The 25,774-nt window shown below is 40.1% G+C and overlaps 2 protein-coding genes across 2 annotated transcripts; one reads left to right on the top strand and one right to left on the bottom strand.

The window, feature by feature from the left end:
- Positions 1 to 3,483: 3,483 nt before the first annotated feature.
- On the top strand, positions 3,484 to 14,696 carry LOC113019404 (pleckstrin homology domain-containing family S member 1). The gene is made up of 17 exons (XM_026163110.1): positions 3,484 to 3,710; positions 4,076 to 4,098; positions 4,465 to 4,562; positions 4,656 to 4,771; positions 5,021 to 5,155; positions 5,864 to 5,939; positions 6,040 to 6,069; positions 6,522 to 6,575; positions 6,791 to 6,862; positions 6,971 to 7,042; positions 7,301 to 7,356; positions 7,430 to 7,480; positions 7,574 to 7,702; positions 10,810 to 10,911; positions 11,887 to 11,979; positions 12,789 to 12,924; positions 13,046 to 14,696. Exons 2-17 carry the CDS (start codon positions 4,089 to 4,091, stop codon positions 13,130 to 13,132), a joined length of 1,317 nt encoding a protein of 438 aa, XP_026018895.1. The 5' UTR covers positions 3,484 to 3,710; positions 4,076 to 4,088; the 3' UTR covers positions 13,133 to 14,696.
- A 2,084-nt stretch (positions 14,697 to 16,780) lies between these two features.
- dclre1a (DNA cross-link repair 1A (PSO2 homolog, S. cerevisiae)) lies at positions 16,781 to 25,608 on the bottom strand. Its single transcript, XM_026163107.1, has 9 exons — positions 25,115 to 25,608; positions 22,877 to 24,238; positions 22,651 to 22,784; positions 21,137 to 21,255; positions 20,335 to 20,478; positions 20,034 to 20,179; positions 19,014 to 19,168; positions 18,233 to 18,374; positions 16,781 to 17,178 (listed from the first exon to the last, which is right to left on the bottom strand). The coding sequence occupies exons 1-9, from the start codon at positions 25,539 to 25,541 to the stop codon at positions 17,012 to 17,014; spliced, it is 2,796 nt and encodes a 931-aa protein (XP_026018892.1). The 5' UTR covers positions 25,542 to 25,608; the 3' UTR covers positions 16,781 to 17,011.
- Positions 25,609 to 25,774: the final 166 nt, after the last annotated feature.

Raw genomic sequence — 25,774 nt, 5'->3', positions numbered from 1 at the left:
AATCAAATACCTAATCTAATATTTTTTAAATGATTTTTAATTCTAAATTTCTAATCTAAGTGCACCTCTCCATGAATTGCACCATTTGCTTCCCCAGTTGACAGCAGGAGGTTAGCTAGCAGGGGCACCTCGCCTCGGGAAGGGTCTCCCAAGGCAATCTTGTCCTGTGTGAGGAGCCAAAAGCAAGAATGATTCATAACAGCTCTATAAATACATAAACAACCCAGAAACCTTGCCATTAATAGGGACACCAGGTCCCTGCCCTGGAACAATACCTGGAAGAAGTGGCCTTTGGTGAGTCTCTGGTGCCTGCCTGGGCTGACTCTCTTGTAAGCCCATTACTTGCAGAGGGAGCTGCTGAGTCGTTGAGTGCTTTTAGATGAGATGACACTCAAAGTCAGAGGCCTTGGTAGGCTGATTCCTAACTATTAAAATTAGCTTTAAGGATATTGTGTATAGCTTGAGAAATTAATATAGACTGGTCCATCAAACTTTACAGCACAGCTTCTTGGATCAGCTTCCTGTTTTGGCTGAGAGGGGTGGTTGGGGGTCTGACTGTTGCGTATGTATTCTTTGTTTATTTTTCCTAAAGAAGGGAGATTTGATAATGCTTTCCAACTTCGAGTAGATGAACTTTCCGAGCCTCTGTGGAAAGGTCTCTGGGAGGGAACTTGGATGTTTGCCCGGCCAGTCTGTATGTGGGTTATGAGTATTAGAGGTGATCACTGTACAGCCTTTGTGAAAGCATGAAATGATCCATGGTGGCTGTTAATCTCCTCCAGAGTTGTCCTTTGTCAAGACTTCTGTTCAGAAGTTGTTAGGTTGTTGTTTGGTATTTTGCATGATGATACAAATGGTTTGGATGAAAATTGCCGTTTTTCGATTAAATATACAAAATCAAATTCTTCCTATTTTAATTTTTTTAAACTACACTACTGACCAAGTTCAGGTGGGTTCAGCATATGAAAGCAGTCCACTAGTGCAGGTAAATAGCAACAAATGCAAACAAAATTATAAACTAATTCCTATGTCAATCAGTATTTGTATTGCATTCTTTTACTGAGACCCAAACACTTAAAAGTAAAAGAGAACAATAGACATACTGTTATTTCCACCTGCATGGCTGCCAGTTACTGGCCGCTATGCCTCTCTTTGCCACTGCAGGTGCTGCTGATGTTTCAAAAGCATTTTCTGAAATACATACAGGCAGAAAATATGAAGAAAATTAAAAGAAAGAGTTCAAGAACTCCAGGTAAAAGAGGTCCAAACACCATGAAATGAATCAAAGTCATTGAAAAGTCTTCTTGAAAAGTGGACGCGCCCTACGTCAGCTGTGCCCTTCCCACCAACTTTGCTAATACAGAAGTACAGTACTTACAGAAGTGCTACTAAAACCTCACTAACCAGAGGCAGCACAACCACAAGGGCTCTTATTGCCCCCCCTCCCCAACTGATGTAAATGCTTTCTTGTCAAAGAAGGGGAGGCTTGGGTTAATATATGTCACCTACTGCCTCTACTGTACTAGTGCCTTAAAAACTTTGAACACATGAAGTTTTCTGGCAAAGATGGTCAAAAAGACAGCTAAACCGTCAGATTTTCTGAAGAGTTATTCCATGTCCTACTAAACATGAAGCCCCTAGGAGCTCTATTAATACCAGCCTGACACTGGCCTTGATGCATGTGTGAGAGTACTTGTGACCCACATGCACATTTGAAGTAGTTTGTGAAGTTTTTGAAACATGGACAGTGCCTAATTATTTATATATCAAGTGCACACATGAGTGCCTGCTGCCAGAAAAAATTCAATTCATCCTGTTAATACCTGTTTAAAAAATTCTTGCCATGACCCAGGACCTTCATGCCAGGTACAAATGGCTCGTGCCCTATGGCAGCTGGGATTGGCTCCAGCCCATCCATTCATCCACCAACTCAAATTCTTATAGTTTAATCATAGCAACAAATTTTCATAAAAACTACATTTATTTGAGCTTTCTGTAAACAAAACAAACTGATGATGGCTCTGTATATTAAGTGTACATGTGGTTCCCTGGACTGCAGCAGAGTAAAACTTCTATTTCGTTAACTAGTCCAATAAATCATACTGGGTGTTAGGATGATAATCTGAGTCACATAAGCATTATGTTATTGATTACATAGTGACAGCTGCTTTGTGCACATTTCATCCAGTCAGCAAACAAGTTATTATGAAGATTATATGTTGACATAAGTCCCATTAAGTTTTTATTTTTTGATTACATAGATAAATTGTTTATCATGTTGTTGATGGGGTAATTATCAGGAAATCCAATAATCCCAATAATCAATTTTTTATTCAATGACAGAGCTAGATGGACAGATTGTGGGGAATTCCTTATGTTTTGCATTAATGCATTAAAATGTCTCCCTATGACAGCTGGGATAGGCTCCAGCGCTCCCCCGCGACCCTGAAAAGGACAAGCGGGAGCAGATGGATGGATGGATGGATGCATTAAAATGTTTCCAAGACTGTCACTGCAACAATCACAGGCCATTATTTATTTTTTTCTGCTGCTTTCTATTGAAAAAGTGTCAGGCTTTTCTCAAATCGGGTCAGGGCGCTGCTTCTCTTAGCTGTCTGTATGTGTTCGTATGTGTCTGTGATTCCTCCTGGAGGAGAAACACCTTCATTCCCATCCAGACCATTGCCCTTGCAGGCATCGGTCTCAAGGGATTGAGGGATAAGGGACTGATTCGGTCTTATAATGCTGGGAAATGTTGATTTGCTATTTAACAGATGCAGCCCCCTTGACCTAAATGAACCTCACTCCAGCAATTAACATGAGACATCATAGGAAACATCTGCAAAGTCTGCAACACACATCTGGCCCTGCTAAGCTACATAACATTAAACATGTTAACAACACAAAAGCCATATTAAACACAGACTACTTTAGGACCGGAAGTAGGATTCGTCACGTCATCACTTAACAATCGGATAGCTTAATGATTACAGGACATCAGACTACTTGTTCTTATTGTGTAATTATAAAGAAGTATCATACAGAAATAAATAACCTGAAGTTTCAACAAAAACATTCAACATTCACACTTTCCCTCATTCACAGTAGTGCTGTCCCACACTACAAATTTTGTTATTGATCCAATAACAAGTAAAGGGTTAGGGTTAGGGGTTAAGTTGCTCTGCATGTGTGTATGGTCAGAAGGGGGCCTATTTCAATAAAGACTTAATCAATCTTAATCAATGTGACCTGTTAGGGCTTTTATGCATTTTGCATCATGTTTAAGATAACTGGATTCACTAGGAAAAAAAGATTTGTGGGTATTGGCAAAATAGAAAAAAAAGCCACCTCAGCTGGCTCCTTTCGATGTGGAGCATCAGCCACATAGCAGGGCTACTCTGAGCCCCTCCCGGATGGCCGAACTTCTCACCCTATCTCCAAGGGAGAAGCCAGCCACCCTTCGGAGGAAGCTCATTTCTGCCGCTTGCCACTGCCAAGACTGGCAATAGCTGTAATGCTTTGAGCATATCTTCTTGGAATCGCCTCTTCCGAGAAGGTGCACTTGGAGTTGTCACTCCAGTAACCAGAAATTCCAGTTCATATTAGATTTTTCCGGTCACTGTAAGAGATAAAAAAAAAACAACAACCTGGCTTCTTAAACAGTTGCGCAGCTTGCCAGAGAGAGTGCGAGGTGAACAGCTGTTCCACAGGTAAGAATACTTATGCTGTACTTGTGTTGCAATTAGTAGTTTTTCTGTCTTTGTATAGTTTAAAGTCCATTCAACAGCAAGTTAGTGAGATAGGTTAATGCTCTTTATGAGTTCATACTTTGAATTCGCTGATTGTAAACGACTCACTTTCCTCCCTCTTGTGCTTGCACATGGGCATTTTTTCTCAGTGTTTAAATTCAACGACGTTTTTCTTGACATAAGCTTCGTGTTTGAATAGATTTTGCCTTTATGTAGTGCATTTATAGAGGAATGGGCATAATAAGGATAGTTTTTTAATTTTTTTTTGAAAGGTTGAGTTTCAGAGAGTGATACATTCTCATGTTATCATCTTCATCTTTTCAAAGGTTTGGTGTAAAAATGAAGCCAGGTATTGTATGAGATCTGGGAAACTTGATGGGTGTTTTTTGTTTTTGGTGCTGGTATTTCCTGGTGTTTTGTCAGCGCTTACGGTGTATTAGAAAACCTGTTTTTGCAGATGAGCACAGAAGGTTAATCTGACAAAGACAGAATCTAATGTACAAATCTGACACGTTTATTAACAGCTCATTTCGTCAACTTGCAGGAATTAAAACTTTTCAGTTCTTACATATTTTGCTGGTATTCAGCAAAATATGTAAGAACATACAAACATAGAACTGGAAATACAGATTTTGTTATTTTGTTAATAAGGCGAATCTTTAAGGTCACCTTTATTAAGCAAAAAACTACTAAACAGCCTTTTTGTTGCCCTCAGTTAGAGGCAGTTTGTTCTATGGACCTCCCAAAGCAGTGACAGAAGTAAGAGCTGGATACCTGCATAAGTCTCCTCCTCCAAAACTGATGACAACAGAGGTAATATAACCCACTCAGTGATCCAGTAATTGTACTTATATTTGCAGTTCTTTGTGAAGAGTACAAAACATTGTTTAACCTTTTTTTTTGCAGAAAGCATGGAAGAAACGTTTCTTTATCCTGTTCAAGCTCAGTGACACAGAATATCAGCTCAAGTACTTCAGAAGAGAGGAAAAGGACAAGGCAGCTGGAGAAATAGACTTGTCACAGTAAGTTCTTGCATAACACTTTAAAAGCTCACCTTAAGCCATTAAGGTCTTTGAGAATGTAAACCAGCATACTTTTCTCTCCTTTGTTTTCCAGCATATTCTTTCACCAACACAAATGTGTGTTGAACTTTTAAAATACCAAATCTAAAAATACAATTTCATCTACATACATGTTAGAATTTGAAGTGGCACGATGCAAATAGGGCAGCTCTGCTTTTGAGGGTTTAACTTTTTTCAATCGCCCATCAGGGTCTCACTGTTGCATGTGAGTCCGCAGCATCATCCAAAATGGAACTGGATCCAGAAAAGCTTTAAATGCTCCCCTTCCTGTGTGCTCTTCATCAAGGCTACGGAACGGGAGTACTTCCTTGTCGGGGAGAACAGGTTAGTCAGCAGGGCTTTATGGGCTACATAAAGCTGGCATGCATTTTATTACACTGTCCTGTAAAAGTTCTAGGCAAACCCCAGTGCAGATTGTCATGTGGCGTTTTTCTGTTTCTTTTGTCTGTTGTGCCCAAGTACTGACTGCTGTTGTGTGTATGGACCCCTAGAATACAGAATTAAAAACAAAAAAAGGAATCATAAATGCTTTTCAAAATAAACTACAGTCATTTTGTTATGACAATGTCTGACTCATCTGAAGTGTGGATAAAAGCAGCCAACTTTAATGGGTGTAACTTTTTCAAAATAGATTGGTTTATATTGTTTTCTTTGGGGGGGGGGGGGGGGGGGGGTTCCTGCAACTTTCATATTATGTTCCTGTAAGAGTAAACTGAATTAATTTGAAAGTCAGCAATGGCAAAACCAAGACAACAGGCTTTCAATTACACGTTCTCACCTCCCCCCTGCCCTTCACACCCTATTACTATTTTAGGAGGTTTGAACAATCAAAAAGACACCATAATGCTGCTTTCTGGTTTAGTAACATTTATCATCTGGTGACGGCTTTGCTCAAACTAAATTGCCCCTTTTTACTAAATTGTTATTATTTCCACTCTGCGTTTAGTTTTGGTATTGAATTTTAAATTAAACCCAGTAGTTGTCATTTGTGGAGCCTAAAAAGACCTTCATTGGTATCCTTTATTCTTCCAGCGACGATGTGGATGGCTGGTTCTCTGACCTGTTTGATGCAATGAAAAGCCGACCTCATCAACTCTCCTCTTCAGGGGTACATTTAACCTTTTTTTTCATAAAAATAATAAATACAATTTAATTATATGCAGTGTTTGCTTCTTTTGTCACTGACTTGGACTATCCTGCTCCTACAGGAGTTCCCTTATAAGCAGGCAACGATTGAGGTAAATACTCAAAATCTACTTGGCGATATCTACTCAACACATGCACAGCATCTGAGGAAAGCTTTGACATTAAAAAAAAAATACATTCACTTCACATGGAGTCAGTATCTGGTTACCTCAGCTTAGTTAAGACTGTAAACAGCTTGCCAGTTAACAAAATCCACCTACCAGCAGCTATCCGACGTATATCTTATTCGAAATCTGTATAAAAAATAAAAAGTCACGTTTTTATTATCTGTCAGAGTATTTCGGGTTTACAGAAAGATAATAAACTGTACGTTCAACAAGTTAATCGCCTGCAAACTCCTTTGTTTCCAGTCTTTGTGTTGAGATAAACAAGCTATACTACTTCTATGTTTGATCTCTAGAAAAGGAAGCAGATAACCTTGATATAAATATACAGTGCCTCCTTCTATGACAAAAATAACAACAAAAAAATCTCTTTTTTACAGGTAATTTCAAAACCACTCATCAGAAAGACGAATTCTTTCGCAGAGGCTGAAAAGGTTAGTCACCAAAAGCTCTGTGTTAATTTGCCTCATGCTTTCTCAACCAGAAAGCATCCAAACGCTAAATTATATCCTAATTTTTTTTTCTTTCTGCAATTTTCTTTGTTCTTCCAATCCACGCTTCTCAATTGCATAAAATATTTTTTATGGGGTTTGTCTTATCAGGACAATGCAAATGTTTGAATGTGTGCGTGTGTGATTTTACTTGTCAGGGATTCCTAAAATTCCGGTCAATGTCCGATCCGTCCTCAAACACTTTGGAGAATGTCACTGAAAAACCCGAGGTGCAACATCTTCACTTGACTTTTCGTAGATAGTAAACAAAATTACCCCTCTCCATTTGAGAATTAGACTTGACTGTATGCATTATTGCTTTGCATCTTACTCAACAGGAGCAAGCGGATCCTAAAAGACGCGCATCTGAGCCTGAGGAACCAATCTATGTAGTTCCAAGACCACAAAAAGTACAACTGGGATTAAAAATTATTTTCATTGCTAATTCTTTGGCCTGATCAATCATGTGTTTTCTCTATAAAATGACAAATAGAATATGTTCATGTTAGAGTTTTCCAAAGTCCAGGTTTGAAAAAAAAAAGCAGCACAAAAACTAAAGATAAACAGTTTCGTAGCATATGTGACAAATGATGAATCACATCTTTGATCAAAAGTACAGTGACTAAGACTTTTAGTAAAACCAATTTCTTTTTTCTAATTATGCACAGAATGTGAATAAAGATGGACCACCAAGTGGGGAACGACGCAACAGTGTGGAAGCATTGTAAGTATTAATTAATGTTTCCATTGTCATACAGACTTCTTTAAAACATGTCATAATGTTTGTTCTCATTTAGATATGAAACAATGAGTGGCTTCAAATATATTGAAGAATCAGCTCAGCCAGAGTAAGCATACAGAATTTTTTAAGATAATGACAATAATAATGATAGGTAACTGCTTATGGTTGCTGAAAAGGTAACCGTACCAAATGCCTCTAGGGACCATGAAGTTGAAGACGCTAACAAAAGCACGCTGATGAGGACCGTCATTCAGACCTTTGACAAAATGAAGACACAGGTGTCCCCGCTGCCACCGTTTGCTGAGGAGCCAGATGATGACAACAACAGGTAGCTCTCACGCAGTTAGTGGTCCTATCTCTGTTTGGCTTGTTTACTTCAGTCTTCTATATCAGTGCCCTGGAGCCCTTCGTGACATGTGTTGTGAGCACCCTACAAAAATAATAATCACAGGTAACTGTGGTGCCACGGGCACAAACACCTTGACAACAACCAGACTTATTTTTAGCGCACGGAACTGTTTACACTCCAGGAAGAGGCAAGAATTTATAAAAGGCAGCGTTTCAGAGCCAGTTTAGCAACAAATGTGCTTGACAACATGAAACATATCTTCTTATCTTGGGAAAGAAGTTGTGTCTCAACTCAACTCTGCCTCTACACTTGGACTGAACATCTTTACTGATTCATTTACAGTTAGGCTGTGAATGTGTGTTATGGCACAACTGAAAAAGGCCTATATATATAAGCTAAACATATCAATTATATATCTCTCAGATTGGGTGAAACCGTTTAACATAATCTGTGTTATCTGTACGTGAATCCAAAGGCGCTTTTAAACTACACTTACTTGTGTGCATTATCTACTGTTGATGTCTGTTACAGATTATTTACACAAATTAATTTTTTTAAGTCCTTTTGCTTCTTATGTAAAAGCCTCTTGGCTTGCGTACAATAAAAACATTGTGAAAAGGTCAACTCGGGTAGCTTGCCTGGTAAACTGTCTCTTTTGTTCTGTCTTCCTGCCCTCACCCACAGCCGATCACAACAGATTTTTTCTGTTAAAAAGGAGTTTTTTCTTCCCACTGTCGCCCAGTGCTTCCTTATAGGCGAGTCTTTGTATTATTTTACAGTCTTTACCTTACAGTATAAAGCACCTTGAGGTGACTCTTATTATTATTTTGCACTCTACAGACAGAATTCAATTAAACTGAATTTTGTCCTGTACAAATATTTTATGCTTTTTGCAGAGGATTGGGTTCCTATACTGCAAATCACTCACTCGTCATGATGTCTTTCTTAATAAATAAAAAGGAATCCCATCAAACAATACAAGGTTTCATCATCATCCTATATTTAAAGCACTGACGACAAACTGTTTCTTTCTTGCATTCATGCCTTTCTGTTTAACAATGATGTTCTTTGTGCAGGCTGAGGCTAGAAGGAACTAAAAATTTTAAGTGCGTCAATCTGAGGTGGAGTCTTAGATTTTGTTTTTCCTCTGCAGAGCAAGTTTAAACCAGTCAGTTTGATCTCCCCACACTGATCACCAGCGCAACAGACCGGTGTTTCTTGCCTATTCCAGTTTTTAGCCATTATCTCCTGCTGCTGTTTGCCTTACTAAAATTTCTGTGATACTGACCTGTGTATAGGGATGGGTATTGATAAGATTTTAACGATTCCGATTCCATTTTCGATTCTGTTTAACGATTCGATTCTTTATCGATTCTCTTATCGATTCTTTTTTTTTTTAAAAAAAGGAGAACACTAAGGTCGATTAGCTCAGAGCTTTGTTTTATATCTTCTCTTTGAACAAGATAGAAATTTAGGAGTAACATGGCCTTACAAACCCAACAGTGAGATCTTGAGAGATCCAGCCTACGGCTCTTCAATGGGGTGTCACAGGGTCCCCAGGAAAAAAAATTGTAAATGTAAAATAATAAAATAAATATTCTTGTGAGACATATCACATATTGACGGGGTCGGGTTATGTTAAAAAGTATAAATTGTTATACTTTGTTCATTGGTTCAAAGGTACCCCACACTTCTTTTTTTGTTTGCTTGTTTGTTCTGGTGTATTTTTCATTTGAACTGTTACTCTGCCAGAGTACTCATATTTACAAGATGGCATTGAACGCCCCATTGGTGTATCAGGAAAACTATTTTGTACGTATGTTCCTTGAAGGGGATTGAAGTCGTTCTTTTTTCCACCGCAGCGAAGGGCTAGGAGTAGGAGAGGAGCTGCTGTATGTTTTTGTTATCGAATCGATCTGATTGTGAAATAAAGCATATGCAGTGAGAAAGCAACTCCAGGAGTCATCCCTGCCTTAAAGCTGCAACATTCTTCTGTAGCAATAACAAAGTATAACATAAATTGTTCTGTGGCAATTACACAAGAATATCCAGTAATGTCCCTGCCCACAATTAAACACATTCACTTACCAAAAATCGGGGGCATCTGCTGTGGCAAATGGGTGCAAGCCTTTGACCACAAACTTAGACACTGCTCGGTGACATTAGTCTATCCTGGCCTGAAAGGAGACGCTCCCGGTAGACTGCAGCGAGAACTACCAGCGAGCGCCAGCCAGACTCTGTCTCTCTCATCATGGTCACCTACATGTACAGTAATGGCAGGTTTTGGAATAAGGCAGATTGCGCTAACATAATATGCACTGTTAGTTGATTATTTACCTGCCGCATTAACGGGAGAGGACGTGCAAACGTTAGCGCTGCTGCTGGGTTGAGAGTCACGAGTCCGGAGCGGAATTAAAAACGCGTGTCATCGCGTGTTTTGTGAGCAAATGCTTTTGCATATTCGTAGTGTTTCCTCCCTTAAATGAAATATCTACTTTGCAAGTTGCCCTGTTGTCATCGGTTCTCATAAAGTATAATCAAACTTTTGAGCGTTTGAGCCGCTTAGGCGCCGTGTTTCCTGCCAGGTAAATGACGCTCCGCAACGTGGTGACGTCATTCGGGGCGACTGGAATCGATAAGGGAATCGTTTGCAAAAATGGCAAACGATTCCAAGGAATTGAAACAGTGGGAACCGGTTCTCAGCAAGAACCGGTTTTCGATACCCATCCCTACCTGTGTAGTAATTATTCCATTTCACACCAATGTGGCTAACTGGTGTGCTGCAACACTGAAAGATTGCTTCTGTACTCCCTGTCTCTACAGTGTGGTATAAAAACTCCACTCCTCCACTGCTTCTACATTTCGCCTTTTTGAATGTTTTGCCTCGTCCATGCTGCATTTATGACACATTTGGTCCTCTTTTTTGAGTAACTGCAAAAGACACTATCATGGGGGTAAATGTGGATGTCTGTCCATTCCAGACTTGCAATACAGTGCCAATGACTGTTGTTGTATGCATGCAAAGTGTATGCAGCCAGACTACACATTTACTAATATCTGGTGTTTTATTTCCTTATGCTATACAGTAAACGCTGGTCTACAGATTTAAGCAGCAGCTCTAGTGACCGTGGTGCCATGTCCCCTGTTGAACTATTGGATTCATCTGAAAAAAATGACTCCAATGAGAGGTGAGATTAGACAGGAAGTTGTTTTTTTTTTAAAATTCAGTTTCATAATAAGCAAACACAATGTGCCAGTAGGTGTTAACCTGTATTAGGGATAAGTTGCTTTACTTGACACATGGACATGGTAGCATTTTAAAACCCAACTATAGCAATGTCTGTCATATAAAAATAAAAAAGTTGTCACCACAGTCTGACTTAACCAGAATTGAATGCTGACATGTTAGACTGGTTGGCGTGGTTTCTGGAGATTTCTACAAGAAGGCGATGACAGCTTAAGCAGCCTTTCAAAACAAAACAACAACAAGTCATTGAAGTTTTATCCAAGAATTTAAATAGGCTATGTGTAAGAGTCCTGCCTGTTATCGTTTTCTTTTGTGTCTTCATGTCTATGCATGTCCCATGTCTCCATTTCAGTGACATCATGGTCTATGCTGAATGCTTTTTTTCCTAATATGGGACCTTTTAATGCCTTTGTCTTACTTATTACTCTTCTCTTCCTGGTCTATATTTAGTCTGTGTGCTTCCCCTTTGCTTTTGTTGTTCACAGGTTGCGATCTTCCCCTCATTTCACTTATTGTTAACTAATTTGATTAAAACTGTGTATTTTTCATAATGTTTTTTGGGGGAAAATTTGTACAATTAATGAGTACAATAATATAAATTCAAGTTGTGAGGAAAGGTAGCTGGATGGTTAGATTTAGCTTTAGCTTTAGATGTACTTCTCTTACGGATACAAGATATAACACTCCCTAATAAAGCTTTTGTTGTCTTTTAATTTTCTTTCAAGTATTGACAGAGAGATTGATGTGAAAGACATGTATTTCAGAAGGCAGTGCACACTAACTGAAGTAAATGGACAATCAAGTTATAAACGTGATATTAAAGCATGAAAGATCACACAGTTTGAACTGATTTGAGTCATACCTTTAAAGATTTGATAGAACAATGGATGTTGTTGTCTTTTGTCTTCCTTTCAAGCTCTGACCACAGAACAGAAGAGCGGGATATTATGGTGAAACAGGCAGACCTTAAAAACTACCTGACCCTAACAGAGGTGGATAGGAAGCCCAGGTGGGTTTATCAAAAATCAGGATGAAATCCAACAATCCTCAAACTGAAAATGTATTCACATAGGACTGCTTTGAGTCAGATAACTGAGAAGCCTGGTCTAACTGGAAGATGTAGTGTCAAATGTTTGACTAAATGCTTTCCAACTTGTTAATATTTATGGAAACACAAAAATCTCAGACATTTGTGTCATATTTACTCAGGTCTGTTGATCAGGTTTCGTTTAATCCTGTGTATCACTGGCAAAGCTGGCCACAGTTGGACTGTTTGTCCTGACTTGCGCTTTTACAGCTGACAAGGCTTAATATTGTTTATTCGTGGCATGTTTGATTTTATTAGGCTATTTCTTGTGTCAGTTTAATTGCTTTTCTCTGATATGTTTGTGCTGATATTTTGCGTGCCACTGAATAGCGGTCTCATCTGTTCATCCAACATCTAACATGCTAACTGAGACCTGTAGAATCTCAGATGTAGATCTTGTGTTTTTTGTCATTTCTTGGAGTGAATTTGCTTGGACCTCCACTCTTTAGAAGACTGAGGCATTGCGTTAACACACAAATGCTCATGAAAACTGCCAAAGCTGCTTTCATAACATGCTCAGACTTGCTGATGATCAAGTGCATACGATTATAGGCACCTGGCCTCTAATGAAATGAAATGAAATGCCCATGGAAGCAGTAAGCATGCACTTAAATTTTTAAAGGACTGTATACAGTCCTGTGAAAACCTTTTTCTGCGGTATGCTAAATAGAAGAGCCAGAAGCTACAGAGTGCTTGGAAAACTCAAACCTCTCTTTGTGTATGTGTGTCAGTGTGTCTGGGTGGACGGGACAGCCACAGACCGTGTGTCTGTTCCACAAAGGCGACCAGATTCTGGCAGTTAATGACCTGCAGGTCAGCACTGTGGAGGAGTTCACCACGTTTATCAGCAAGTCACTCAAGAATGAGGTATGCTCATAACTTGCAATCAACCAAATGACAACGCACTAACAGATTATAAGAGTCCATGATATAGATGTGTTAATTCATGCATGCATTCAGTCTATCTGAAAAGCAAATCTACTTTCAGGTGAAAGTGACCCTCCTGCGTCAACCTAGAAACCAGCAGCTGCACCTGCCAAACTTCACCTGCACTGATTGGCAAAATGCTAATTAGAAATGAGAAATTTCATTCTTCTACAAGCCAGCATGTGTTTATATGACCTGTGCTGACCACTTATGATAGCTGACAGTATTTTCCCTTCCCTTGCTTTTTTTGTTTTGTTTTTAAATCTGTCACCAGTTTACTCAACAAATGAAGGATGAAAATCATTTTGCACCTTGCATAAACCATATTTGTGACCAGATAGATGTGATCTTCTTTTGGACAAGTACTCAGTGTATGTTTCAGTGCTTGTTTAATTAACTGCAGATAAGAGGAAACTGTCAAAAGTTACCAAAGAAGGAAACAAAAGGCAGACATTAGGCAGAAAAATAGTTCCTTGTGCTGCATTAACGGTGCCTTTTCCCAGGCTGATGTCAGTGTCTGCAAGATATTAAATTGTACATGACATGTTGTGAAGAAATGGTGTAAATATGTCGATGAAAGTAAATATTGAGCCTATTCGAATGTCTTCAAGTACGATGTCAAGTACTTTTTCCTAACATCACCTACCCAATTGTGTGTTTTCGATTGTAAGATCACCAGAAGCACCAGCTAACAGATTTAACCTAAAAAGTTACGGCTGAATTCTTTTTGACAAAGTTATATATTTTGAAAATATACACGTGTGCATTTAAAGTATTAAAATCCCATTTTATTATATTCCTGTGGCTTAGGAAAGCCAGATATCTAATGTGAATGCTATCACCATGCTGATAAATCTCTGGTTTACCTTGTAACCACTGAAGTCTGGTGATTGAGAGCCGAGTACCAAAAATCAAACCCACGTGCAGAGAACCCAAAGTGGAGGCGGAGGAAAGGGTTTAACAAAGGTTTATTAGCTAGCACAAGGATGATGTTTACAATGGCCCTTGACTTAAGGCTTGACACATGGGGCGTGGGGGTCTTGGCTAGGAGAGAGGGATAAAGTAAGGGGACAGGTCCAAGAAAGCAACAGCAGCTGGCTGGTGATTAGGTACGCACTGGAAGAGAGGAGAGCAGTGTTAAAGCAGTAGCCAATGAGGAGTTCTGGAGAGCGTGGAAGCTATGGAAACTGTGCAGGTGGGAGATGGAAACATTGAAGGAGAGGTGGTGTAGTCCGGGTGGGTTTGGTGGTGTGTGTCAGCTGTCCTGGGCGGTGAAGGTCCCGTGGTAGTGTAAGGGCAGGAGGGCAGGCAGGTGAGGCAAGGAGATGATTCTGAAAGCAGGCGGGTTAACCAGATTTCCAGGATAAGTTATTCAGTGTGATGTAATTCCCAGGAGCAACTAGAACACAAGATTGCAAGGTTAGTAAAGCACTTGAGAATCATAGACATGAAGCGTGAGGCCTGGTTACCAACATGGGGTTGTTGAGGAACTGGCAAGGAAACAGTGTCAGCAAGCAGCTTAAATCTCCAACCTAATTGCCTCAATCAGCTCCAGGTGAGGGAAGCTGTAGGCCCTGCCCATGGGTGGATACCAGGGAGGTCCAGACCTTCAGCAGAACTTTACAGCCACACACCCAGACCATGACACAGAGATTCTTTGTATGTATGCAGTGATTACATGAGTGCACTAATAAAATGCTGGCATACATTAATTTTTTCTGTTTGGCTTTTTTTTTTTTTTTTTTAACGCAAGGATTCCTTGATAGTAAGTCAAAGCAAGTAGGAGATGAACAACGAAGAGACCATTAGCTGATGTCCTCAGCACCTCGGGGAACATTAATATGTAGACAGAATCGTGTTGCTTCACCTATTTGTGCTGTTTTGAGACATGTAGTAGTGACTCAAATAACTGAGGACACTTGCACACTTTACTTTGTACTTGGTTGTAATCTTTTTTGTATTGTGCCAAATAACCAGCGCCGTTCCAGGTGAAGGTCCAGCATTAAATGGACTTTATCTGCAAGGCCTCTTCCCTTGAACTGCTGCAAACCAGTTTGTTCAGAATCGATTCATTCTTTCATTTTTTTACGCAAAAATACTGTTTGAATGTGGCAGCAGAAATTGAGACTCATCACACCAGGTAATATTTTTCTAATGTCTGGTTGTCCAGTTTTGGTGAGCATGGTTAAACTGTTTCTTCAGTTTCCTGTTAACTAACAGGAGACGTCCCTGGTGAGGTCTTCTGCTGCTGTAGCCCATCTGCCTCGAGGTTTGAATGTTACTTAAATCACCTTTCTTCTCAGTTTGAACTTCAGCAGGTCATCTCCACCATGTCTACACGGTCTAAATGAATGGTGTTACTGCCATGTAACTGTATGATTTGATATTTCCACAGCATAACACATAAAATAAAATGAGAGGGAAGAGGGACAGGGAATGAAATGCCTAATGTGTGTATATATATATATATATATATAGACATCCATCTATTTTTTTTTTTGCCAAAAACTAACATAAGTGGTTAAATTTAAAAGCTGTGAATTAATATTCCAAGCAGCTCTTCTGAGTGCTTTTATGCAAAGTGGTGATGTGGAAACCAAATTCCTAGATTAACCTCCTAAAACCCGAACTCTTCCACAGCATGCATTTTTTAATTTCTCTTTGATATTTGGGCATATTGGGACCCAATGAATGTAAAAACAAAGAATCAGCAGATTTGTTGTTTTTTTTTTTACCTGATTTCTGTTCCTAACAAAAATGAGAGCCACGTATGAGGATATTAGTTATAAATTTTGATGGAACAGTGGCAGTATAATGTCCTTGTAAGTAGATATCAGGCCCTTGTAGAGAAAAATTTTAGTATTTTGGTCTAGACAACCCAAAATGTGATGTCCACATGTGTGGACGCCAGATCCTAGGAGGTTAAAATTGTATAGATAACTTGAACCCTGCAGTGTGCTACACGGTGTTTCTCACATGGTGGAATCTACAGGACACATTTCTGAAGTGTTCAGCTTTTGTTTTTTCCCCTTTTCTCTCCTCCTACTCTGGTATCTGATGCTCAAAATACACATGCACCCTGAAACACCTTAACACATGATAAGACAGATGGTTTAACTTAAGGACGAACGAAATCAAAAACCATCTCTGTACTGTATGTCTGCTGACCCAGAGATAAACTCCTGAAAGACAAGACCGAAGACATCTTAAAAAAAAAAAAAAAAAAAAAAAGGGCTTACACTCACCTGGCATTCCCTCCTAACACACTGTAAGTGGCTGCAGAGGTTCATCAGTATGGTAAAATGGTAAATGGCCTGTATTTATATAGCGCTTTACTAGTCCCTAAGGACCCCAAAGTATGAATCACAACATAAGATTCAGCAGTGAATATCCACATGTTGACTGCAACCTTCCAAACTGACCATGTAAAGTTAGCAAATTAGCCAAAACAACTATTATCAATATAATACTTAGAGTCATAATATGTCTTATAAACCTAAAAGCTTTGATGGGCTCTTCTAGGTGCTTTTACGTAGGTTGGGGAATAAAACGGATTGTTTAAAGAAGGCAATAGAAATATCAAGTATTATTAAATATAGAGCAATTAGAGAGAAAAGTTTCTAAAGTGGTATTGTTGCAAAGAAATAAAAACACGGTAGCAATGTTATTTTAAAATATTTATTTCTTCAGCATAAAACTTTGATCATGTACAAAATAAATCACAATAAAAAAAAAAATTGCACAGTTTCAGAGCAGCACCTGCAGCATATCAAATGAATGAGATGGTAAAAGAGTCTGGATGACCCTGGTCCAACTGTAAGTTTAATACATGAATCATGTCAGGTTCATATAACACAGCTTCCAGAGTTTTTCTAATTCAGGTCTAAAAATCACAACCGCTTCCTCTAAATTTAAATGTAAAGTTAATTAAACAAATAGCGTTAAAATAAACCAGTCCATACAACACTTCAAGTATCGCATACTATTAGGGTGTTCCTTTAGCACCGACAGGCAGCTGGAAAATAAGTCACTGTTTATTCTTAACGTCCATGAGCCACTCACTAAAACACTTCTCCATCGCCTTCCTGTTGGCCCAGCTGCCATTGTTAACTGTAGGGATGATCTTGAGGGGCTGGAGCCACTGCACAAACTGCTTCAACTCAAGAAAGCTGCTGTGTTCACTATAGGGGATACCTGTCAGACAAACAGATGGGTTGATATCATCATAAACCGACAGCTCTTTAAAAAGCAATTAGCTAATTTGAAAGTTTTACTTCTCCTTTGGGAAATTTTTTAGAGTTTAGTCAATTCAGAGGGAAACTGGCTTGCAGTAAACAACGCTGGAGACAGATGTTAAACACACAGGGAAATCCATCAGGCAAGCAAAAGGGCAAAGCTTTAAAAGCCGGACCAGATGCTCAATGAAGATGTCCACAGGCTCAGACTGTTCCCCTCTAAGGGACAATGCAGAATTATTCAGTTTTCAGTTAATACACAAAATAAAAACCTAGCTTGGAACCAATGCAGAAAGCAGATGCCTTGTGTTTATCCACATTTTAGCCCTGGACAAATTTTATGTGCTCCTCTGCTTTAAACAGGTCTAGCTAGAAAAAGGGGGGGGGAAAAAAGCCTATTCATGGATAAAGTCAGTCCGTTTCCACATGCAGAGAACATTTGCAGCAAATGGCGGCATATGGCAGGGAAGAGCGAGAAGGAGGAGATAAACAAGGCAGAGAGAGAGAGAGGGAGAGTGCAAATTGGCTTCCGCCTGAGTGACACACAAACTGCTGAGAAGGAAGAAAATATATGTGAGTGTGCACCCCAGAAGCCTCTAGCTGGTGATTGGAGGTTACGAGCCAGATGGCTGATGCTTCTGATGGATCTATTCAGAACATGAAACGGGGGTTAGGAAGAAAAACTGGCTAAATCTGCAATTGAAAAATCAAGTCATGGCCCAAATTTAGAACTGGGGTTTAATGCTAGACTAGGAAGTGTTGTCCACAGAGGAGATCCACGACCCCAGGGCACTGACGTTATGTATCCTGTTGCCACCAAGCCAGAGCAGTCTGAAACCAAGCCATGCTCTATTGTGATTCTATAAGACTTGTTTCAGGCTTCACCAAAAGAGGGAGCTGTAGGCTAAATACAACAATATTAACAACACTCAAATTGTTGTGGGATAATACTCTTATATATGACACTTCTTTTTCCTCTCCAAAAACTAGAAGAAAAAAGGCTTTGTGCGTACCATATATGGTGATGTTGCCGCTTTTCTGAGGCTGAATGTCTTCCACTGATTCTATCTGCTGACTGAAGGTCCAGCCGGTAGGTTTGAAGGCCACCAGCTGATCATACTGATGAGAAAAGCGTGCCAGGTGATCCTGCAGTTTCTGGAAAGAGAAGGGAAAAAGGGAGGGGAAAAAAGGACAACTTAAAAGAGCTGCATTGTCGGGGGTTTTCCTGCCTCAGCATGGACCTGGTGGAGTAAGAACCATATGCGTGACTGTTAGCTTATCTAGAAGAAATCTGTGCATTTTCTCGATTCCCGATTATTTCATGAATAAACTGTGTATTGCGCTCGAGTATTTTTAACTCAAATAAGCAAAAGTCACCAAAAAGAAGTTGTTTCCCACCAGTCTTTGAATAAACTCATAATGCTGTAGTTTAATCTCACACATGTATTTTAGAGTCTCTTTACCTCGTGATGTGAGCTCCTCTGAACATTGCTCATTAAGGAGAATAAAGCAGATATGAAAAGCTACATCTATTCTCACCTCTGTGACCTATCTGTGGTAATATTTAAATATCAGTTCTCCAAGATAGATATGTTTTTTACAAAAACATGACGATTTTCTGACCATTTTGTTGCTGCTGGTGTTCACATTTGGACTTAATGTGTGTTGCTAACATGGCTCACATGCCATAATTAAAACGTGCATTGTAAATCTGCTCTTTGTTGTATAAATATGAACTTAAAATATTAAGAATAGTGGGACTTTGGGAAAACAAGTCATGAAAAATGCACCTACTCTGAAGGACAGCTGCATCATGGGCAGCACGTGGACCTGGGCTGCCTTCCAGTCGGTGGTTAGACGTCCTTTGATTTGCTCCGACTCCAGACAGCACATGGTGTTGTACTTGTCTCTAGAGAGGCAAACTTTAGACCCCAGAACCTCTGCCAGCGCTGCAAATGAAGCAGAACGAGGTCTGTGTGAGAATGAAAACTGCAGGAAAACAGTGGATTTTAGTTTTCACCAACATTACTGAAACAAACTCTTCAAACTCAACAGGCCTTTATTAAAAAAAACAAAACAGAAAACAACTGACTGACTAAATATGGCACTCCCTGGCCTGTAAAGTGTTTGCTGTACGTGTACAAATGCTTTTGTGGAATAACAGAAGGACAAAAAGGATGAGTAAAGTGCTACAGTCAATTAAACTAGCCGTCTGCTTTTGTCTCCACTTCATGCAGCGCTTGTTGAAGCAGCTGTGATTAAAGAATGAATGCATGCAGTTTCCCCTTCTGTCAGTTAAACACTGTTTTTTCAGTTTTTCATTGTACTAAAGTGCTTCAAACTATCGTCCATGTATCACAAGGGAACACTTTGCCTCCACTTGAAGACAATGCACTGTGAGGGGCTCCAGTTTTTAAACAACGATGCTCCTATTTCAATATAGAAGAAATATCAGATGAACTTATAATAGGACAGGTCAGCCACACACAGAAAACTACAGGGGGAAAACTATTCTACTATTAGGTTTAGAAACCATTTTGCTTTGTGTATTCTCAGAATGAAATCAAGCAGTATTTAGAAAACCCATCTTCATATTTATTTTAAGTATAACTACTGTTACTAAGAGGTGGATAGAAAACACATTTCTTTCTGTATTTATACATTTGGGTCAGCCATGTCTCTCATGCCGAGATATCCGATTATAACTGACTTTCTGATTTTTAAAGGAGTAGAAAATGCGCCATACAGCTCAAAAACAAACAAAAAAAACATCAAAAGAAAGTGTGAGCATAGACTCTCCTGCAAAGCACATACCCAAAAAGACCTTCTCTTTCCCCACCGAGTACGACCCGCACACCACAAGTGTACGTGGGTTGAGTGTCACCAATTCAAATGCAGTGCTGGCTGCAAAGTTGATGACTTCTTGCTGCCTGGGGAAGGTGTACTCAGGGCTGCAGTAGCTAGAGAGATATAAGAGGTCACACTGAAAAATCTGAGTTTCACTGCTGGAGTTGTGCTCAGTTTACCAAAATCAGAGAGAAAGAAAGTGGTCGTCATTACCGGGAGTTGTTACTTACAGCAACAAGTGAAAATGATGAAACTGAGGGGTACTTACGTGGTATCCAAATAGAGTGTCTGTATCCTGCAGCTGAGTAGCTCAGGGTAGGTTTCCATTGAGGGGTCAGCTCTGAAGTCTCCGGTGTGAAGAACCGTCTGTCCATCGGGCAAGAAGAACAACAGCATTGCAGCACCTGGACAACTGAAAGAACAGATAAGGATACAAAAGAGAGGTTTTAATCAAATTTAGCCAGTTTTCACTGTGAGAAATTCATTTAACTCTCCAGGGAAATATTACGAGGAGTAAATAGAGTCATTAAGTAGAAACTATGTAGCACAACTGTAAAAGATGTGTTCTACATTCAAAAGAATGTATTCCCAGTGACATAATGAATAGGCTATTCGCTTGGTTGTGTCTGAATATACTTCAAATTGCCTCAATTTATCCCTTTATGACAATTTTACTATAAAGAAAGTGGCTACGGTAGAAACTTTTGTATCTGCTCCCGAATGCATGAATGCATGTTTTTGTAGTCTGCTAATAGCGGTACATATGTTATAAGTGACTCATTGTGTCCTTCTCCTCTGCCCACAGTGTTTTCAGAGCCATTTCTCTGGGTTTCAGAAAGATCGTATGGGAAAATACCAGGTCAAGTTTTAATGCATGCTGGTGAAGAGCCCATTAACCTCAGCTGCAAATCTAAAACAGTATTTAAATCTCAAAGACAGAAAATCAACCTTCTGGTAATAAACCAGCTGAATCTGATCAGCATGAAATCAGCAGCGTGACAAAGAAGCTCTCATGTGTCACAAAACAGCGTCACCAGTACAGATCCCTGCTGATGTCACAGATGACTCACTGGTTAGCGTCTAGGAGGATGACCCGGACCCCCTCCACAGTGACTTCAGTATTCATGGGGAGGATGTGGACGTACTGCTCGGCCACCCTCAGTTTGCTCTTCACCAGGTTCCCTGTAATCTAATCAGGAGACACAGCTGAGAGTGAACAAATCTTTGCAGTTTACAGTGATGATCAGGTTTCAAACAATCTCAGATATGCGGAGTAATTCACCCCCCCGCCTCCCAAACCCTGGCCTTGAAATCTTATTTTCCCAATCTACTTTCTAATTACCCTCTGTGATTATGATCAAACTTTTCTGGGCTGTGATCCACCTGGCGCCCACGCTCAAAGTCTGTGGCCTAGCAAACGGAGTCCCAACAAGTACTTAGAAGTCTGTTTTTAGCCTAATCCCCAGAAAACACACACACACACACACACACACACACACACACACACACACACACACACACACACACACACACACACACACCACTGTGATAAACCTGACCCACTTGATAGAAGAACTCCCAACATCTCTAGTCTCTTGACTTTTATATCATTTCAAGTTCATACCTCATATCATACCTGATATTATATATTGTTAAGTCGTAGCTAATTGAACCAAAAATAAGCAATAAAGTCTGAGCTAAAGATTTTACACTTGTTTAACTGCAAACTTCAGTTTATTTAGATAATTCTCTACATTTAACACACCTTCACTGATGTAGCTTTTTCACAGTAACAACAAAGGGGATGGCAAACAACTGGGCCCCAGCTAAACTTATTTTACTGCACATCAAATGTTGTATTTCTGTGTCCAAAAGAAGAAGAAAAAACTCCCACAAAGGTCTTCGAATTTTAATTGACTCAACTGTGATCAGAGCCATTTGAATTTTGGTATTCATAGCTGCCAAACGCAAGCCGCTTTTTCCATTAATGTGAGTCAAAGCAGTGCAGAGAGATAACAAATGGATCAAGTACTTCCTCTATGAATTCTGTGGAAGTGAGGAAGCTTTTTAATGAGTTGAAAGTAAATAGGATTTCTGGCGGCAGAGAGGGGTGGTGGTGGTGTTATATCATTTTCAAATAAGTGAATCGCTTCCATACCACTGAAGGAGAAATACATAAACGGACAAAATGTCAGCCTTTTGCTGAGATGGTGTTGGATATAGTTTCAACAGTGGACTCAAAGCAGGGATAACATCCATCACCCTGACTGTTTAGTATCATAGAAAAACAGCAACTGTTTTATGCAAATCAATGCATATAATAAATCAGATTCTGATTTCAAAACACAGATTGTGCAACCTCAATCATCTAAATCCTGCACAACATAAGCAAGGATATATTCATGAGAAGACAGACATCTCTACATCCAATATTTTCATAGCTGGGTACCTCACGGACAATCAGGGTGGTGAGAGAACATGTAAATGTGATTTAAGGGTGAACTGTCCCTGGCACTCGGTGATCCAGTACCAAATAAAAACAAAACTAAGTAAATTATTTCATCAAAACTACAGATTGACTTACTCTGTTGCAGTAGATGGGAACAGTGGAAATCTTGGTCAAGCCTCCGTAGTGGTCTGAGTGGAAGTGAGTAAGGAAGTAGGCTGCGATGCCCTCGATCTGTCCATATCTAAAGGCATCAATGGCAAACTTTGTGCCTGGGGAAAGTTTTTTGCATAAGATTACAAATTAAATAATAATTAATGTTTAAATTTACACAGCAAGAAGAAATGTACATTTGCTTACTAACCTGGGATTTTCTTATAGAAAGGGCAACGGGGCAGCTGTACTTCTCCATCAGCATTGACTCTGTTCCTCCACCTCCTCCTCCCTGTGGTCCCACTCCTCCCCCAGACTTCTCCCTGTCCATCTACTGATGGGTTAATGGTTTCTGTGGCCTGTGGCGTATCTGCAGGTGTGTCAGCTTTATTTTTTCTCTGCCGGTCTCCTCTTTGCCGTCTCTGTCCCGAGCTCTTCCCAGCCGTTGGAGTAGACGAAGCGTTGAGGTCATTTGGTGCACTCTCTGCTTCTTTCTCCTTCTCCCTCAGTGGTTTGAGGCCAAAAAACACCCCGATGTCAGTTTGTTTGAGACCGGAGACCTGACCGGCTTTGCTGTGGCCCTTCTGAGGGGGCATGGCTTGAGATCGTTGGACAATGGAAGTTTGAGATGAAGGCACTTGAAGAGAAGCTGGTTGCTCTGTTTGAATAATGCTGTTTGAGTTTTGGGAGTGTGAGTTATCTGAGCTCAGAAGAGTGTCTCTCAGACGCTCTAAGACAATACTCTGTGGAGACTGAATACTAGTCTTACTGATTTCAGAAGCTTCTTTTCCACCTGAGGAAGCAGCTCTGTTCTCAGCAGTTAACTGATTAGTGGGTGTTAATGAGGAAACTGCACCCAGCTGGGTGTTTGCAGAAGGCAGTTTCTTTCCTTGCACATTGCTGGCTTCTGAATTGCTGTTTATAAAGTCAGTGAGGAGCTCATCTTCACTGGAGAAGCCGTCACTGAACAGCATCATCGAGTCTTCATGCTCATTTTGAATTGCACTGTCATTAAAAAGAGATTTTCTACACTCTGTAGTATTGATTTCAGTCTCTGCAGGGAACTCAGAAAGAGGAGAGTAGGATATCATGTTATCATTTTCCAAAGAATCCTCACTTCTGTGTAAATCTTCACTATCCTGCTGTCCACTATTTTCCATGACAGGGATGGATAAATCCCCTTTATTACTTTCCTGAGAAACAGTGACAGAGTTTTGGCTTTTAGTAGATGATGACCAGCCTTTCTTTTTCTTAAAGTCCTCTGGTCCAGGAGAACGCAGGAGCAGAAGGCCATTTGTAAGTTTTGACTGAAGTGTTCCGGTGTGACGTTGGTGAGGTGAGGAGCTAGGACTGGATAATGCAGGAGGAGTTAGAGCCCCTTGCTGTGAAGTCTCTAAAATAGACCCCTGATTTTTTATCAGCCCTGGAAAACAATCCAGGCTGGTCTCAGCCTGTTGGGACAGACTGAGGAGGGCTGTGCCGCTGCTGGCTCGACTGTGGGCCAGAAGTGTGTGGTTGAATTTCTTGTAATGGTTCGGAATGGTGGAGGAGCACCGAAGACCATCTGGACATTCTGTATGAACAGATAAATGAACAGTGCCTGCACTCGTTAGAGCAGGGTTACAAGAGGATAATATTTAGCACTTTACCAACTGCGCTACTCTACTCTAAACTAAACTGATGATATATACTATAAAGGTATCTTATCAGCCTGCTGTTTGAGATAAACACAACTGAGCTAAGTGCATAGAATCAGTGCTACACTGTCAGTGCACATTTCTTTTAATCCTTAATCCTGAGCTGTTAGGCTATGTAGAAGGTTTCTTTCTACCATCCAACAAGCATGAAGGATACCATCACAATGCATTATGGGAAATGAAGGACCTTTTGTTAGAGGAGACTTGTTTATCCTGTGGACTTCTGGTCCTCTTATTTAATTTTTTTCTCTCAAAAGTTTGAATTATCATAGATATGTCCGTATGCCATATCTTCTTCCAGCTGTTCCTTGTGGGAGTCGCCACAGGAGATCAACCTCCATCCCTATCCCGAGCTTCCCCTTCTGTCACACTACTCTGCATGTCCTCCTTGACTACATCCATTTATCTTCTCTATGATCTTGCACTTTTCATTTTCCCTGGCAATGGATACATTGCACAGAATTCTTTGTCCATCCCTATCCCACTATGCCCAAAACATCTCAGCCTCGCCTCTCTATCTTTGTCTCCAACCTGCTTCCATTTCCTTTCTGCCTCTCCAGGCTGCTGCCTATTCTCACTGCAGATCACAGCGTCACCTGTGAACATACATTCACTGGGATTGAGGAAAAGCTGAGATGGTTTGGATTATTATGGACCTGAATGGCTGCTGTGAATGACATTAGGCTTATCTGAAGCTGTGATTTGGTATCAAGTGTAACTTTAAGATGTGTGATGAGTATGGACGTCTGTACCTGTGCACGTATCCCTGGGAGTGTCAATACATTCAGCAACGTGCCATCTTTGGGACTGCACAACCAAAATGAAGAATGGCATCTGACAGATGGGGCAGAAGTCTTCAGGGGATGGGCCCTCGGCTGCAGCATTGTCACTTTGATTTGTTTCTTTTGTGGGAGATCTCTTTGAGTTAAGCTCCTGTGCATTTAAGCTTAAGTTACAGTCGTCTGTTATTCCAGCTGTAGCACTGACTTCACTTTCTGCCGCTTTGGCTTTTGCGTTCCTGTCTTGTGGCTTGATTGAGAGAGAAGATGCGTCTTTCTTGGAGGATTTCCTGAAAGTGCATTTTCTTTTAGTGTTTTTAGGTGGCGATTCGTGCCTCTTCTTTTTCTTGCCAAGAGGTTTATAGTCCCAGATGTCATTTTCATTTTCCTTCTGTGACATTTGGAGCAAAATAAAGCGTAACGTGCCCGACGTTACCTCGGAACCATTGTTATTACACAAGGACTGATGTTTGGTAACATTCCGCGATCACAGCAAGTTAACGGCTACTGACAACTTCCTTATATATTATATAATACACTGCGGATATTTGTTACTGATAAACAGTTCAACCTCATTATTTAACAACGAAATGGAGAAATTTTCCTTCTTGACACACCGTTTAATAACATGTC

Source organism: Astatotilapia calliptera, chromosome 3 (assembly GCF_900246225.1).
Source record: "Astatotilapia calliptera chromosome 3, fAstCal1.2, whole genome shotgun sequence".
NCBI lineage: Eukaryota > Metazoa > Chordata > Actinopteri > Cichliformes > Cichlidae > Astatotilapia > Astatotilapia calliptera.
This window is presented reverse-complemented; position numbering and strand designations above follow the sequence as displayed.

Excerpts from the sequence above, each read along its gene's own strand:
- LOC113019404 (XM_026163110.1), top strand. Across the intron at positions 4,563-4,655 it reads CAAAACTGATGACAACAGAG|AAAGCATGGAAGAAACGTTT; the intron begins GTAATATAACCC and ends TTTTTTTTGCAG. Across the intron at positions 6,070-6,521 it reads ATAAGCAGGCAACGATTGAG|GTAATTTCAAAACCACTCAT; the intron begins GTAAATACTCAA and ends TCTTTTTTACAG.
- dclre1a (XM_026163107.1), bottom strand. The coding sequence starts at position 25,541 with ATGTCACAGAAGGAAAATGAAAATGACATCTGGGACTATAAACCTCTT. Across the intron at positions 24,239-25,114 it reads TCCCAGGGATACGTGCACAG|AATGTCCAGATGGTCTTCGG; the intron begins GTACAGACGTCC and ends CTGTTCATACAG. Across the intron at positions 21,256-22,650 it reads TTCCCATCTACTGCAACAGA|ATTACAGGGAACCTGGTGAA; the intron begins GTAAGTCAATCT and ends TCTCCTGATTAG.